The sequence below is a fragment of the Vulpes vulpes genome, chromosome 10 (assembly GCF_048418805.1).
Source record: "Vulpes vulpes isolate BD-2025 chromosome 10, VulVul3, whole genome shotgun sequence".
NCBI lineage: Eukaryota > Metazoa > Chordata > Mammalia > Carnivora > Canidae > Vulpes > Vulpes vulpes.
Genome location: NC_132789.1, coordinates 48,346,791 through 48,364,918, shown reverse-complemented (window position 1 = coordinate 48,364,918; position 18,128 = coordinate 48,346,791). Strand labels below are relative to the sequence as shown.

At 34.6% G+C, this 18,128-nt stretch overlaps 1 protein-coding gene across 5 annotated transcripts in view; it reads right to left on the bottom strand.

Moving 5' to 3' along the window:
* FAF1 (Fas associated factor 1) overlaps positions 1-18,128 on the bottom strand; it is a 461,294-nt gene that overhangs the window by 194,280 nt on the left and 248,886 nt on the right. For all 5 annotated transcript variants that reach the window (XM_025991860.2, XM_025991862.2, XM_025991861.2 and 2 more), the window contains one exon: positions 9,656-9,742. In XM_025991860.2, coding sequence (XP_025847645.2) covers positions 9,656-9,742 — 87 coding nt within the window. The remainder of the gene's footprint in view (positions 1-9,655; positions 9,743-18,128) is intronic.

Sequence of the window (18,128 nt, the reverse complement as noted above, 5' to 3'; positions counted from 1 at the left end):
CCTAACGACAAGGCTTGACGAGGTGGAAGAACGAGTGAGTGACATAGAAGACAAGCTGATGGCAAAGAGGGAAACTGAGGAAAAAAGAGACAGGCAATTAAAAGACCATGAGGATAGATTAAGGGAAATAAATGACAGCCTTAGGAAGAAAAACCTACGTTTAATTGGGGTTCCCGAGGGCGCCGAAAGGGACAGAGGGCCAGAATATGTATTTGAACAAATCCTAGCTGAAAACTTTCCGAATCTGGGAAGGGAAAGAGGCATTCAGATCCAGGAAATAGAGAGATCCCCCCCTAAAATCAACAAAACCCGATCAACACCTCGACATTTAATAGTGAAGCTTGCAAATTCCAAAGATAAGGAGAAGATCCTTAAAGCAGCAAGAGAAAAAAAGTCCCTGACTTTTATGGGGAGGAATATTAGGGTAACAGCAGACCTCTCCACAGAGACCTGGCAGGCCAGAAAGGGCTGGCAGGATATATTCAGGGTCCTAAATGAGAAGAACATGCAACCAAGAATACTCTATCCAGCAAGGCTTTCATTCAAAATGGAAGGAGAGATAAAGAGCTTCCAAGACAGGCAGGAACTAAAAGAATATGTAACCTCCAAACCAGCTCTGCAAGAAATTTTAAGGGGGACTCTTAAAATTCCCCTTTAAGAAGAAGTTCAGTGGAACAATCCACAAAAACAAGGACTGAATAGATATGATGACACTAAACTCATATCTATCAATAGTAACTCTGAACGTGAATGGGCTTAATGACCCCATCAAAAGGCGCAGGGTTTCAGACTGGATTAAAAAGCAGGACCCATCTATTTGCTGTCTACAAGAGACTCATTTTAGACAGAAGGACACCTACAACCTGAAAATAAAAGGTTGGAGAACCATTTACCATTCAAATGGTCCTCAAAAGAAAGCAGGGGTAGCCATCCTTATATCAGATAAATTAAAATTTACCCTGAAGACTATAGTGAGAGATGAAGAGGGACACTATCTCATACTCAAAGGATCTATCCAACAAGAAGACTTAACAATTCTCAATATATATGCCCCAAATGTGGGAGCTGCCAAATATTTAAACCAATTAATAACCAAACTGAAGAAATACTTTGATAATAATACACTTATACTTGGTGATTTTAATCTAGCTCTTTCTATACTAGATAGGTCTTCTAAGCACAACATATCCAAAGAAACGAGAGCTTTAAATGATACACTGGACCAGATGGATTTCACAGATATCTACAGAACTTTGCATCCAAACTCAACTGAATACACATTCTTCTCAAGTGCACATGGAACTTTCTCCAGAATAGACCACATACTGGGTCACAACTCGGGTCTGAACCGATACCAAAAGATCGTGATAGTCCCCTGTATATTCTCAGACCACAATGCCTTGAAATTAGAACTTAATCACAACAAGAAGTTTGGAAGGACCACAAACACATGGAGGTTAAGGACCATCCTGCTAAAAGATGAAAAGGTCAACCAGGAAATTAAGGAAGAATTGAGAAGATTCATGGAAACTAATGAGAATGAAGATACAACCGTTCAAAATCTTTGGGACGCAGCAAAAGCAGTCCTGAGGGGGAAATACATCGCAATACAAGCATCCATTCAAAAACTGGAAAGAACTCAAATTCAAAAGCTCACCTTACACATAAAGGAACTAGAGAAAAAGCAACAAATGGACCCCACCCCCAGCAGAAGAAGACAGTTAATTAAAATTCGAGCAGAACTAAATGATATCGAGACCAAAAGAACTGTGGAACAGATCAACAGAACCAGGAGTTGGTTCTTTGAAAGAATTAATAAGATAGATAAACCATTAGCGAACCTTATTAAAAAGAAGAGAGAGAAGACTCAAATTAATAAAATCATGAATGAGAAAGGAGAGATCACTACCAACACCAAGGAAATACAAACGATTCTAAAAACATATTATGAACAGCTGTATGCCAATAAATTAGGAAATCTAGAAGAAATGGATGCATTCCTGGAAAGCCACAAACTACCAAAACTGGAGCAGGAAGAAATAGAAAACCTGAACAGGCCAATAACCAGGGAGGAAATTGAAGCAGTCATCAAAAACCTCCCGAGACACAAGAGTCCAGGGCCAGATGGCTTCCCAGGGGAATTCTATCAAACGTTTAAAGAAGAAATCATACCTATTCTACTAAAGCTGTTTGGAAAGATAGAAAGAGATGGAGTACTGCCAAATTCGTTCTATGAGGCCAGCATCACCTTAATTCCGAAACCAGACAAAGACCCCACCAAAAAGGAGAATTACAGACCAATATCCCTGATGAACATGGATGCAAAAATTCTCAAGATACTAGCCAATAGGATCCAACAACACATTAAGAAAATTATTCACCATGACCAAGTAGGATTTATCCCTGGGACACAAGGCTGGTTCAACACTCGTAAAACCATCAATGTGATTCATCATATCAGCAAGAGAAAAACCAAGAACCATATGATCCTCTCATTGGATGCAGAGAAAGCATTTGACAAAATACAGCATCCATGCCTGATCAAAACACTTCAGAGTGTTGGGATAGAGGGAACTTTCCTTGACATCTTAAAAGCCATTTACGAAAAGCCCACAGCAAATATCATTCTCAATGGGGAAGCACTGGGAGCCTTTCCCCTAAGATCAGGAACAAGACAGGGATGTCCACTCTCACCACTGCTGTTCAACATAGTTCTGGAAGTCCTCGCCTCAGCAATCAGACAACAAAAAGACATTAAAGGCATTCAAATTGGCAAAGAAGAAGTCAAACTCTCCCTCTTCGCCGATGACATGATACTCTACATAGAAAACCCAAAAGCCTCCACCCCAAGATTGCTAGAACTCATACAGCAATTTGGTAGCGTGGCAGGATACAAAATCAATGCCCAGAAATCAATGGCATTTCTATACACTAACAATGAGACTGAAGAAAGAGAAATTAAGGAGTCAATCCCATTTACAATTGCACCCAAAAGCATAAGATACCTAGGAATAAACCTTACCAAGGAGGTGAAGGATCTATACCCTAAAAACTATAGAACACTTCTGAAAGAAATTGAGGAAGACACAAAGAGATGGAAAAATATTCCATGCTCATGGATTGGCAGAATTAATATTGTGAAAATGTCAATGTTACCCAGGGCAATTTACACGTTTAATGCAATCCCTATCAAAATACCATGGACTTTCTTCAGAGAGTTAGAACAAATTATTTTAAGATTTGTGTGGAATCAGAAAAGACCCCGAATAGCCAGGGGAATTTTAAAAAAGAAAACCATAGCTGGGGGCATCACAATGCCAGATTTCAGATTGTACTACAAAGCTGTGGTCATCAAGACAGTGTGGTACTGGCACAAAAATAGACACATAGATCAATGGAACAGAATAGAGAACCCAGAAGTGGACCCTGAAATGCATGGTCATCTAATATTCGATAAAGGAGGAAAGACTATCCATTGGAAGAAAGACAGTCTCTTCAATAAATGGTGTTGGGAAAATTGGACATCCACATGCAGAAGAATGAAACTGGACCACTCTCTTTCACCATACACAAAGATAAACTCAAAATGGATGAGAGATCTAAATGTGAGACAAGAGTCCATCAAAATCCTAGAGGAGAACACAGGCAACACCCTTTTTGAACTCGGCCACAGTAACTTCTTGCAAGATACATCCACAAAGGCAAAAGAAACAAAAGCAAAAATGAACTATTGGGACTTCATCAAGATAAGAAGCTTTTGCACAGCAAAGGATACAGTCAAAAAAACTAAAAGACAACCTACAGAATGGGAGAGGATATTTGCAAACGACATATCAGATAAAGGGCTAGTTTCCAAAATCTATAAAGAACTTATTAAACTCAACACCAAAGAAACAAACAATCCAATCATGAAATGGGCAAAAGACATGAAGAGAAATCTCACAGAGGAAGACATGGACATGGCCAACATGCACATGAGAAAATGCTCTGCATCACTTGCCATCAGGGAAATACAAATCAAAACCACAATGAGATACCACCTCACACCAGTGAGAATGGGGAAAATTAACAAGGCAGGAAACAACAAATGTTGGAGAGGATGCAGAGAAAAGGGAACCCTCTTACACTGTTGGTGGGAATGTGAACTGGTGCAGCCACTCTGGAAAACTGTGTGGAGGTTCCTCAAAGAGTTAAAAATAGACCTGCCCTACGACCCAGCAATTGCACTGTTGGGGATTTACCCCAAAGATTCAGATGCAACGAAACGTCAGGACACCTGCACCCCGATGTTTCTATCAGCAATGGCCACAATAGCCAAACTGTGGAAGGAGCCTCGGTGTCCATCGAAAGATGAATGGATAAAGAAGATGTGGTTTATGTATACAATGGAATATTACTCAGCGATTAGAAACGACAAATACCCACCATTTGCTTCAACGTGGATGGAACTGGAGGGTATTATGCTGAGTGAAATAAGTCAATCGGAGAAGGACAAGCAGTGTATGTTCTCATTCATTTGGGGAATATAAATAATAGTGAAAGGGAATATAAAGGAAGGGAGAAGAAATGTTGGGAAATATCAGGAAGGGAGACAGAACATAAAGACTCCTAACTCGGGGAAACGAACTAGGGGTGGTGGAAGGGGGGAGGAGGGCGGGTGTTGGAGGGGAATGGGTGACGGGCACTGAGGTGGACACTTGACGGGATGAGCACTGGGTGTTTTTTCTGTATGTTGGTAAATTGAACACCAATAAAAATTAATTAAAAAAAAAAATAAAAGTTGCTAGCGAGAATGTACTCTCTATTGGAGGGGTGAAGAAACCTAATTGTTACAGGCCTGGTACTGTGGTATTCAGTGAAATTAGAGGTTATCAGAAGTCTGCTGAACTTTCTGATTCGCAAACTTCCTTTCCAGTGGCTGGTGTAAGAAATTACTCAGGACTTCAAAACAGATCTGTGCCTCTGGAGTGCAGGTATTGGTGGTTTGCAGGAAGCAAGTGAAGCCTATCTGGTGGGCCTTTCTGAAAACATCAATGGGTGTGCTATCCATGCCAAATGTGTAACAATTATGCCAAAAGCTAGTATGCTGCACATACGGAGAAAGTGCTAAAGAATACACTATGATGGAAAACATTTCATTCTTTTTTTTTTTTCTTTTTTTTTTTTTATAGAGAGAGAGAGAGAGAGAGGCAGAGACACAGGAGGAGGAAGAAGCAAGCTCCATGCCAGGAGCCCGACGCGGGACTCGATCCCGGGACTCCAGGATCGCGCCCTGGGCCAAAGGCAGGCGCCAAACCACTGAGCCACCCAAGGATCCCCGGAAAACATTTCATTCTTTAATAAATAGAATTTCTCTTCTTCCTGTTATTGTTAATTGAGAATGTTACAAAGGTTTTTCCATCGGGTCAAAAGATACCTAAGCATATGACTGCAAGTGGAAAAATAGGGGACACAAATCAGGTATTGGCAATTTTTCCATTTTCATTTGTGTGTGAATTTTTAATATAAATGCAGGGACATAAAGCATTAATGCAAGTCAAAATATTTCAGTAAACAAGTTTCAGCAGTTCCACTTTATAAGAAGAATGATAAATAAACCTGTTAAATTTTTCTGCACAATGCAAACATTTGGATTTTTTTAAAACAAGTAAACTTCGTATTGATGGCTTAACTAAATGGTGTCTGTAGCATTTTTATCATACAGTAGATCCTTTCCATTCACTATACTTTTCTGAGTTGTCCTACATGCAAGTACATGTTTTTACTGTTGTCTTTCTGTGCCATTCCTATAAGTTTTCTATTAAAATACATTAAACTATTAAAAAATTAAAAACAAAAACAGAAGGACTTTTCTTCCTTTCTATAAGTATTATTAAAACTTGGAATTTTAAAACCTACATATATTCAAATTGTCTGCATTATAATAAATGAGGTGTCTAGGCATAATTCAGTGTTAAAATTATTTCTACTCTCTGGAAACCAAGAGCTTCCTTGTTAAAGTGTAAAATGAGATTTCGCCTACTTGCAACTCCTTGTTCTCACAGCTGAACTGTCACAGCATGAAAACATTCCCCTACTGGTGCAGCTTTAGATACCTATTTCCCTGGTGAAAGAGTGCAAAAGGAACTGAAAGAGTTATTGACAATTCATACAGTATCCCATACCCCATTAGAGTACAACTACAAGCAAAGAAAATATTTCAACTCTGAAGGGAGATGGGACAACAATGTTTTAAATGATTGTTGGCTTCACTGAGAAGCATTGAAAATGTCAAAAGAGTGTAGTCTATCAAGTTGGTAAGAGACTCAAGATTATTCAAGAATCTAATTATAAGAAGTCTATTTCTTTGTCCTGTTTGCTAAGTCAAAGGTTAATGAGAGTACGCTAAAGAAAACATCTCCTGTGTTATTGCAGAAAATTTCTCATGCAACATAAAAATGTAAATGAAGAAAGTATTTTAATCTAGTTCTCTCCATTAACTTTTTAAAAAATAGCTTTTGAGGTATAATTTACATTCCATAAAATTTACTCATTTTTAAGTGTTCAATTCAATGATTTTTATCAAATTTACAGAGTTGTGCAACCTCGTCACAATCTAATTTTAGAACACTTGCATCATCTCAAATCCATTAACTTCTTGATCTAAGATATTCCCATAAATTCATGGAAGCCACCAGTATCTAAAGTTACTATATATTCAAAGCCACACAAATATCTGCATTTGAGCAGGAAAAGTGCAAACTAACCTCACTTTTAATGACCTTTATAATCAATCCTCTACTCTGGCACTGGGAAGAAAATGTTCAGGTGCTTTCTCTGAAAGTTAAACCATTCTAAGTATTAAGTTATGGCACACTGTCTTGGAAAGAAATTAATTATATTTTTGTTGGTAACACATTTCAGGCTGTTTACACAGCTGACATTTCTCAGCTGTACCCAATTCATGCCCTAAGCTGTGAGGACGATCTTGTTTTGTAGCAGATGCCTCCACTTGAGTGATTTAAATAAGTAAAAAACACCAGTGCCTGCAACAATATAGATTACAAGCACCAGATTTATGAGTTTTTATAATCCTAATGAAAGAAAGGTTTCATGACATTTCTTTGGCTGGGATCTCCTTAGAAGACTACAGTTATAAGCCATTTTTGCCAAAACCTAAATACTGGAGCTAGTGGATCTGCTATGGCACCAGTTAAAGGCAGCCTGGCCCTAAACATCTTTGTTGTATCAAATCATGCAGCTCAAGGCAACATCCTGCCAATGTGGCAACATTTGCTCTGGGGAGGTGTGGGCAGGCATCACTTCACAGGTTCTGGGACAAGGTGCAAATATGAATAATGAGGCAAAAAGAATCAAGTCTCTTAATGGAGATTCCCGCTTGTGTTAGCTGTGACTTAGATACAGTACCAGGCAGTATTATAGTCTCGAATATGGTGAGTTTAAGCTGCTTTCCATATTCTCCTATAGGGAATGAAATTCCATTAGAACTCTGGTAAAAAATTAAATGTTCTAACAATCATTAAAATATGGGCCTCATAAAAGACTGTCAACTCAGTTTAATTTTTTAACACCTAAAACGTATAAGGCACAATGCTGCAGAAGAATTTAGCACTGAATTTTTCACTAAGTTTACTTATCACTCTTGGAACTTGCATCTGAAAAGCCTATTTCAATCTGGCATCTTCAAGTATGGGGTCTCAGAGCTTTTAAAACCCTATGAAGTCTCACATTTCTGGACTAAATCACCTTATGTTCTTAAAATTATTTTTGCTTTAAACCTTGTATTATAGAAAATTTCAAGTATATATGAAAGTTGAGAAAACAGTATAATAAATTGAATTTACACATCATCCAGCTTTGACAATGATCAATACATGGCTAATATGGATTTGCCTATCTACTTACTGTACCAACTCCACATGTTATTTTTTTTCCACAAGTTATTCTGAAGCAAATCTCAAATTCCATTTCATTTATATAACCCAGCCAATTCTTGCATGTGATACTTACGTGAGCTAGTATTATGTTAATATTAATTGTAATAGTGACTCATTTATTGAGTGTCTACTATGAGCCAGGTACAATATATACATGTTATGTATATACATATACATAAACACTAATCATCCTCATAACAGTACTGCAAATTAGTGAGATAACTAAAGCTCAGAGATTTTAAATGACATGCTCGGATCTTATTTTCTTCTATTAATGTTATTATTTCTTGTAGCAGATTATTAGACAATGCTAAGAACATTTCTGGTTTCTCGTCTCCCCAGATAATCAGAAGGCTATTATTTATGAACATTATTCTTATTTTTGTAAAAATAAATGTAGCACATTTTCTGTCACATGTGTAAAATTTTTTCCAACAGGGAAAAAAAAATCCAAACTAAAACCAACAACCACAGCCCTGCCAGTTAGCCATGGACAACCATGGCTAATAATCCTAATGATTTACTATATCAACATTAAGATCAGTTGCTTAGAAATAAATGTGCCTATACATAAATAATTTTTTTCCTGAAAGGTTCACTTAAAAAAAATGTTCCTCTATCTTCTGATTATTTTTAAGTTTTATTAAAGTTTTATAAGTTTTTTTAAAGTTTTATAACCTATAATGCATTTTCCAAAAGCACAGTGTTTAAATCATGGAGTAATTTAGACACAGATATCATCTACATAAATTGTTTAAAAATGTTTCTATCTTCCATAAAATGTATCACAGTTATGCTGAAAGAGAATGAGTAATTATTATCCAGATAGAAACATAGTATTTACTAGAAAATACAAAAAGGTAATTCACTTCTTAGCTATAATCACATGTGGGTGTTTATTATTAAAAGGTGTTCACAAAGCCTCAATTTCTTTTTAGCCCTATTTATTACAAACAGTGGACTTAATGTCAACATTCTTGAAACATTCTCAATTTTTCCTTTTTTTTTTTTCTTTTAAAGGGTATCTAGTCAGAAAAAGATTATGGGTAAAAGTGGCCAAAATATAATTTCAGCTGGCCTCCTTATATGATAAAATTATTCTTTCTTGGAAAAGAATAATCACTGCAAACAGAGAAGAGATAGGAAAGGTTTCAAAATTTACAATAGGATAATCATTGTAAATAGATTTAACAATAGGTAAATACGACAGACTAAATTTTTTCTCTAGCTTTTTATGGTGATGAAAATTATGGGTATATTTAAGAAGAGCCATTAAAATTTCTGTAAAAATTAACTTTTTAAAAAAGTATCAACTGACTATGGGAAATGTAGTTTTAAAATTAAATCTAATGATTAGGTTGATTTTGAGACATTTATAATTTAGGGAAAAAAAATTTTGTCCTTGGGATATTTCACTAGGAACGTCTAAATATATTCTTCCCATCAAGGAAAAAAATTAAGTGAAAGCAAACAATATCAAACTCCTGATATTGATACTACATTATTACCAAAAGAATGTTGATATACTTGGTTTATGATATCTGCTTTGCAAGTGAATTCAAATTATCACAACTCCTTATTTTCACATTATTTGATTTATAAGGTTCTTTCAATGGAACATTCAACACATTTGATTCTGCTTATTATCAGAGCCAATTAGACTGAAAGTGGCAAAAGAGAGAAGAGAATAAAAAACTGATAACTCAACTGTCACTTACCGAGTCATCTGTGGCAGAAGTTGGCCAGCCGTCCCATAATTGATGGCGAACGGGGATACTCGTAAGGTCATACACATTTCTCTTTACCTATACAAAGAAAAAGCACAATTAAAATAAGGTTTCCACATGACTTAGGATCATTGCCACTTACGTGATGTATTTCCTTTTCCTTTTCTCTTCTGGATTTGAAACCAAAATTTGAAACTCGGAAAACAAAAGTCAGAAAAATTTTGTGAAAAATTCTAAACCAAATTTGAAAGCAGAGATCCTCAATGAAGGCTAGATGAAATGAAGGTTCAAGAAACATCTCCCTCTACCGATTGTTTTTATATTCCGGGATGACTTTAAGCTTCTTTTCAGTCAGAAATCTTTAGGTACACAGTTCATCTATGATAGACTATAATTATAAATGTTAATAATGTATTAAGTTTTTAAATGACTCAAGATGTGCAATAAACAAAAGATGTACCTCAAGTTTCTATGTGGGAGAGAGAGAAGATGGTAGTTTTTGTTTGTTTTGTTTCATTTTTTAGAGAGGGCAGGAGGAAAAGCCTGAAACTATATTATTTGCTGTAAGTTTCAAAGATATAAAAACTTAATAAAGCAGAGATTATTTCTTTGATATCACTCCAAATTAAAAATTATTTCAACAGATTATTCACTAAAAACCATCTGTTAACATACTATTTAGGCTCTTCCTGAAAATAGAGTAATGATACTTTTCAAAATACTGTTAAAGATGAAAAACTACTACTCTCAACCAGCAACATTATACCTTTCATTTTAAAAGGACAGGAGGCAAGTAATTTCTCCAAATAAAGTGTTGGAAGGTTAAACTCTATGTTACCCAGTAATTAAGAGGTGTCATATCTGTCTTCAGCTTTACTTATAAATAGGATACAGAAATTCTATTTCATTCTGAATGTACAAATTTTTAAAAATAACAAGTCCTATGAATTGAGAGATCACTCATCTTAAACTAACTCTTCCGGTTAGTTACAGGATTACCCTTGACTGTAACAAGTAAAGCTAATATTGAAATGTTGCACATAATCCGTTCTATGATGCCACTTCGATATGGAAAACAAGCAGTATTCATTCATGTTTTAAAAATGCAGAATCCTAAAGTATCATGTTGTCCAATTACAGCATCTTGTATCACATTACTGTTTATTAGACATAAACACATCTAAGTTATCCTTCCAGTGAAACAGAGATATATATTCACTGGGGAAAAGGAAAAGAAAAGAAAAGAAAGAAAACAAAACATGGAACCCAATCTATTTTTTATCTCTAATGTACACCTGTGAAAAAAGACTAAGTAAGTGAGAACTAAGGAGCTTGGGGGCATGGCTTGATCCCCACTCAATTCAAACGAACAGCTTTTCTTCAGAGGGTCTTAGCAAGGGCCAGTCTACCATGCAGTATTTTGTTTATGGTCAGTTTTATTAAGTTTGGAAATTTTCATTAATTATTACCAACTCAACAATTTAACCAAATGCAGCGGGCAAACTTCTGACCACTTCCACTAGCCCAGACTACTCTGTCATGCTAAACACTAGTGCTCTTAAGGAGAAAAGTGTTCCATAAACTCAAAGCATTATATTAATAAAAGAAAGGGAAAGGTCAGAAAAGGGAGTTTGAGGAGACTTAGGTCTCAACACAAAAAATTCCCTTCTTAAAGTTATTTTTGAATTATGTTGTCAAGATATACCAAAGCTTCATTGGCTATTTTTTGGGGTGAAAAAAGAAAGGCAAGACAAATATTTACATCTGTTAGAAAGGTGGCAAGCCTACCCCAGCCCTGAAGAGTATATACAAATACTATGGGTTGGGTATATAAACAAGTAACTCTGGAGTGGGATTCTTTAAATTCCACCTTAATTCCGAAACACAACAATATGGTATTATGAAATAAACAGTATTTTTCTTCTTCCATTAACTCATCTGCAACTGCACTGAATTGAATAACATTCCTGTGCTATTCTAAGCCTGAAAAGCATGTTCTGGCTATAGTGTTATGTTGGTATAAAGCACAACGCCAGACTGATGTGCTGAACAAAAGTGATCAAAGTTAGAGTAATGTTAGCCATTGCACAAGTATTTGGCTTCATTGTTCTTCCCAGAATGACATCTGTTAAGCAACTTGTCATAGAATAAACTGGTTAATGGGGACAGAACTTGGCTGAGACAGTACAACGTAAAGCATATTAGGCAAAGCATATTAGGCTAATGTTGGATTGTTCCAATGGAAAAACTAAATTGACAGTTTCTGAGATTAAGTGAAAAGAATCATGTGTTAAACCACAATCACTAAACAACAATTTAGGTGAAAACAAACTAGTCTTTCAAAAATAATTCTATATTTTATCAATGCTGTAACCACAGGCATATTTTACCATCATATGAAAGACAGATAAGTGACACAATAGCAAAAGTACAAAATGAGTGATGGTTTTACTGATGGAGATATTCAAATTCCATTATCTTCACTGACAGTTTTACTTAATTAAAATTTTACGTCACAATCTTGCAGAGAAGGAGAAAATCCCAAATGTACACAAAAGTAAAAATAATTCTTTTAAAAAATTAGTATTCTAGGAAACCTGAATAACAAAATATAGCTGTATATAAAATGATGCAGATGAATTTAAGGTCATCATGAATCAAATGAAGAATACAGAGAGGGAAGAAGGAAGGAGAAACAGAAGACTGAGATGCTGGGAGGAGAAAGGTAGGATTAAAGGGAAGAAAGAAGGCGAAAGGGGCTGGGCAGGAAGAGAGAGAAACTGAGAGACTGATTTCAGAGATTTCACAGTACTTAAGAGACAGAAAGAACACACACACAGGCTGGTATGTTGTAGCTGGCATGCCCAGCTGCCATTATTGTGCTACTTCTGATGGAGTTTTATCTTCAGAGATTTGTGTTAAACTCCAGTTAAGGACAAGTGGCACTTCATAGGGTAACATTTCCTAAGGGCCTTTTTGTCTTACACGTTTTCTTTGATCAGCATTGGTTCAATATCATGCTGAATCATAATCTTTCAACTCTGGTTATGCATTAAGCTCTAAATCTATGAGATTTCAGGCTGCTAAACTATGTAAATGTTTCAATTAGTTCTGAAGAAATTTAATAAATGCTTTGATTACCAGTGAACAATAAAGTTATGTTGCAAACTATACTGTATATGGATCAAGTATTCTAGATTAACAACAGACTTTTCAGTTTGTTTTGTAGATTTTCTAAAAGATTAGTTTCAATTCTTCCCATTGCTTCAGATGAGACAATTATTTGTGACTAAGACAAAAAATCATATTAATTTGAAATAGTATAGGATTAATATTACTAATTTATTTGCTTTTTATAATTAATAAACATCTGTTTATTACACTATAATTAACATAAAAAGCAAGCAATGCTCTCTACTTCAAACTTCATATTTCCTTATGTGGAATTTTCAGTGATAAACACAGCACTGGGGAAAAGACCATTTTATTATGAACTGTTCAGTATAAAATTATATAAATTAGATCTTCATCTCCAATAAAGGTTTCTTTTAAGTTCCATAAATTTTCAAGTGATTTTATTTTTTAAGTTAAATTTTACCAGAATTTCTTGGAAAAAAATTCTTAGGAAGTTACTTTGCTAAAAGCTAAATTTTGAGGTTCAGATTAGCCTCAAATGAGTTGTTCATAGCTATTCAAACTGAAATATATATATAAAAAAACTTAGTAGAAACTTGTCAGCCTTAATAAAATCATTCTTTGCATGCTAAATGATGATCAAACTACTGGAAAACATTTCAGGGAACTTTAAATGTCATTTCAGTATTATCCAAGTGAAAGCAGATTCTGACAGTAGAAAAGGCACAAGGTTTGAGGTATTACGGAATAATGAGAGGAGAAACTAGATTTGTAGGCCTAATTTTGCCCTGCTGTTTTGGTGGGCAAGTTGGTAGAATCTCTCTGAGACTTAATTTATTCAGTATTAGAAGAGCATAAAACAAGATCACTTCTGATTTTCAAAATTCTAAAATTCTATGATACTATTGGAGTTAATCATAGAAACAGGAAAAGAAGAGCTAACTATAACAAGCAAGTAATGTGGGCAAGTTTAAAATCATTTAATGCTAGAACATGGAAGAAAAATAGTAGAGTTAATACATCAAAAAGGAAAATTGCAAATAATTTCAGATAAGAAATACAGATTTATAATGAGCATTAGGTGAATTTTTTTCTTAGATGAGAAAAGTCTTAGCTTTTGCTTTTTATTACACTAAAAAGTCTACATTTTTTTAAAAGGCTAAATAACAGTTTCCTCTCATGAATTCTCATTTAAAAATAAAGCTGGTCATGTTGGTTTCTCAAATAACTATTCCATCAACCAAATGTTATCAGTGAGGCTATGGTTTTTGCCAGAATACTACTAGCTAAGTGATACAGTTGTAAAGTTCTATTAATTTATGTCAACATCTTTAAAATTTTTAAATCTGGCTCAGGGCTCTTCATATATCAAACATCTTAATATAGCAAAAAAAAAGAAACAAAATACTTAATTGTCATGGGATTAGAATAGCAATCAGTTTATGAGCATTCTAATTCCTAAATTTTCTGAATTAAGAATACTATGGCAAATTACAACCCTTACTCAAAAGCATCCTGAAACAGACATCTATCTTATTCTCTTACCAATCTTAGAAGAAAAAGGCCTTTGGTCCTATTAGAACCTGAGCTTATCCAAATTTTAATTATATCAAACTCTGAACTCCGAGTACTTCACACTATCAAATGATGCTCTGGCTAGGAGTTTGCTAAATAATAACTGCACTGAACAAATAAGTTTTTGTGTGGGGGTGTTTAAATCAAAATAAGGCATACAGACTAGGCTTCCTTCCAGTTTCCTAGCAATCTTTGGTGTTCTGAAAGGCTTATAGTTAAGAAACCAATCATTCCTGATCCAGACTGGGTTTTGAACACATACTTCATATCTAAGGACTTTCCTTTTTCTTCTTCTTTTTTAAACATATTATATACTCACTGCACTTGCAGATGGATTTGTTTTACTAAGATGCAAGTTAAAACCCTTCTAAAAATCCTTCCTGAACAAAAACACTTGAAACCGGATGGTGCAAGGGGAATGAGAAGGTGGCATCAGTAATCAAATGTTAATTAGCAAGCTTTTTTCCCTCTTCCCTCAGGGCTGGCCTGTGTTGGAGAATTCAAATCAGAAATCAATGCTCCAAGTGTTTAACTATTACTTCTTCTCATTAACCATTTAAAAGACTCAGCAATTCTCTCCTCATAAAAACAGTAACTCAAGACATTTCTTTTTCTCAAATACCATCTTTCCAGAAAACAATGAAGATGTTGTTTGAAGAAAACTATAAAACTGAAGTTGCTTTCAATCAGGCTTTGAACTGACTGTATTCTGCTCTTTAAAACATCTTTTGGCTCTAACTGAATTCTTCATTCCAACAACTGTAACTAAGTTTTGTTCTGTATACCATCCTTAAAAAACTTATTCCACCTCTTACTTGTCAGTAAAGAAGTTTGACAATTGGCATTTTAAGAGATTACTGGGAATGATGATAAAGCTAATCAAATATGGAAATGCATTTGAGTGCATATACTTGGAAATGGACTTTAGCAATCCTGAAAACCTGCCAAGGATAAGATTTCATACTGTCATTAGAAACATGAACTAATGATCATAAATTTATTAAAATAAATTCGTATCTTTACCTAAAGGTTAAGCCTAAACTTTAAAATAGAATTCCTACCGTGCTAGGAAAATGCCTATAGATGAGTAAGGCTGAGTATATTTCACAAATGGAAAGATGCTGAATTTGAAGAGCTTTCTGGAAAAAGATGTTTAGAGAAATTATGAAGTTGCAGAAGTTGAAACCATAAACAACAATAGAATAATTATTTTTCTACAACACGGTTCTCAAAGTGTGGTTACCTGGAGTAAAGTATTAATACTTTCTGAAAACTAAAAATGAAAATTTGGAGGACCTGTCCCAGTCCCAGTGTGTTGGAAACTGTGGAGCCTAGCAATCTGTGTTTTAATGAGCTCTTTTGATAATTCTTACTAAGCCAAAGTTTAAGAAGCACTGTTTTAGGATGTATGAATCATAGGCTTTTCCAGGTAAGTATGCCTCTCTAGTATATTCATTCTAAAGTTCTTTGAATTTGTGCCTAATGTAGACAATCATTTTTGAGAATAAATGTGATTAATAATGATTTGTTACTGAAATTCTAGACATGCTATAATTTTATTTGAATGACAAAGTGATCATTGTTAGTTTAAGAAATTAATGAGATACCCGACTACTTCTTTACTACAGACTTTATAGCACTGAAATAAGTGAGACATTATCATTGAAAATCTGTGTTATTCTTCTGTTTTTCTGTCTTAAGCTTAAGTGCGATTGCTTTCTGGCTATACTATATATTTAGGCAATACAGTAAAACTCCAAATCCACAATAAATGATCTATTGGTCACAATAAACAAACAAACTTGGAAGATATCTGTATCCATCAGCTGAATTGAAAAATATTCCTAAACATCAGAGAACCATGTTTGAAGCAAATGAAAAGCTAAACAGTTTTTTGTTTTGTTTTGTTTTTTGTCACTCTCTTAGGCAAGCTGGAACAAGACCCAAAGGAAAAATAGCAAGAGGTTAACCTCATTATCAGTCAGTCAAGACCTTGTCCTACAGGGCAATATCTCCTATCTATACTTTATGGAAACAGTAAGAGAGCAAAGTTTTTCCAACTATTTAATGGTCTAATAGATACAAATGTTTTTTAATAACTTCAATGAATATATCAGGTTCCTCAAAAAATGCTCTTAAAATTTCGCTTTTAAAATAAAGTAAATCAATTGATTTAAAATTACTTCCACAACAGAAAATACCAATTAAGTTGAGTCAATCTTAGAAATAATGAAACAATCATAAGAACATTTTTAGGAGTTTTACTTTAACTTAACCATTTTATAAAGTTCAATTTTATGTATTACTTCAAAGGTTATGTCAATTGAGAAAAACCTGTACATCAGAAATGTTTTGATTTTTAAGTCTGAATTTTAGCAGACAATCTGATACGTCAGAAGCAGTTAATGTAGAAGTTAATCTCAGGATATAATATGTGTACCAAATATTTAAATACAAGGATATTCATTGCACCTTATCTATCATCAGACATATACAAAATTGGCACAATTAATATTCAATAATAGTATAATTAAATAAATAATTAAATAAACAAAATATCCTTCGTCCACTAAAATGCTGATGTAGAACCAGAGTCAGCAAAGCACAGCCCAGAGGCCAAATTTAGTCTGTAATATTTGTAAATAAAGTTGTATTAGAACACCATCACTTCCATTTGTTTATATATGATCTGTGGCTACTTCTGAACTACCATGATGGCAGAGCTGAGTAGTTGTAACAGAGGTTGTATGGCCTGCAAAGCCTAAAATATTTATTATTCAGCCCTTTATAGCAAAAGTTTGCTGTTCTTGATGTAGAAGAATATTTACTAACATTAAAAGTTGGTACATATTAAGGACCCCTGGGTGCCTCAGTGCATGATCCCGGGTCCAGGGATCAAGTCCTGCATTGGGCTCCCTTAGAGGAGCCTGCTTCTCCCTCTGTCTACGTCTCAGCCTCTCTGTGTCTCTCGTGAATAAATAAAATCTTAAAAAAAAAAAAGTACATATTAAAGAAAAAAAACAGGTTACAAAATTATGTACATTTCTGCTTGTTATTAAATTACATCTATATATACGTATACTTATGTGTATATTATATTATACATTACGTATGTGTGCATACAGAAAAAAGATATATAGTAGAGGGAAAATTTGTTCCCTCTGTATCATGGAATTATAACACATTTTTATTTTCTTTTTATCTTTTCTACATTTTTATTCTATAATAAGAATTTTGTTTTGTTTTTATTCAAAGTAAACACATGCCCTTTGAGTAAGAACAACCTAGTTTTCATTTCAGCTGTGCTACTAATTATAAGTAACCCTGAACAAAGGAAAGGGGAAGGAAAGAGAAGCAAGTGAACATTTACTGAGTATCTTCCATAAATCAAGAACTAGGCTTTATGTTAACATATCATCCTCACAAACAACATTTACATATTATCTTCATTTTACAAATTGGAGCTCAGGGACAGTAAATAATTTACCTGAGGTGACGTGACTCCAGTTGATAAATGGTGAGATAAGGATTTAATTTAGTTCTCTGAGATTCTAAGTCTTACTTACTCTGAATGAGACCAAGAGAACCTTTTCACACCTGTTGTACTGCACCAGGCAATGTAGAGCAAGTTACAAACAGTAGATTTTTAAGTGTGTACTTTTAAGTACTATAGATGAATGACAACACAGATTTTTAAGTGTGTACTTTTAAGTACTATAGAGGAATGACAACTGCCAGATCAAGTAGCAACTTG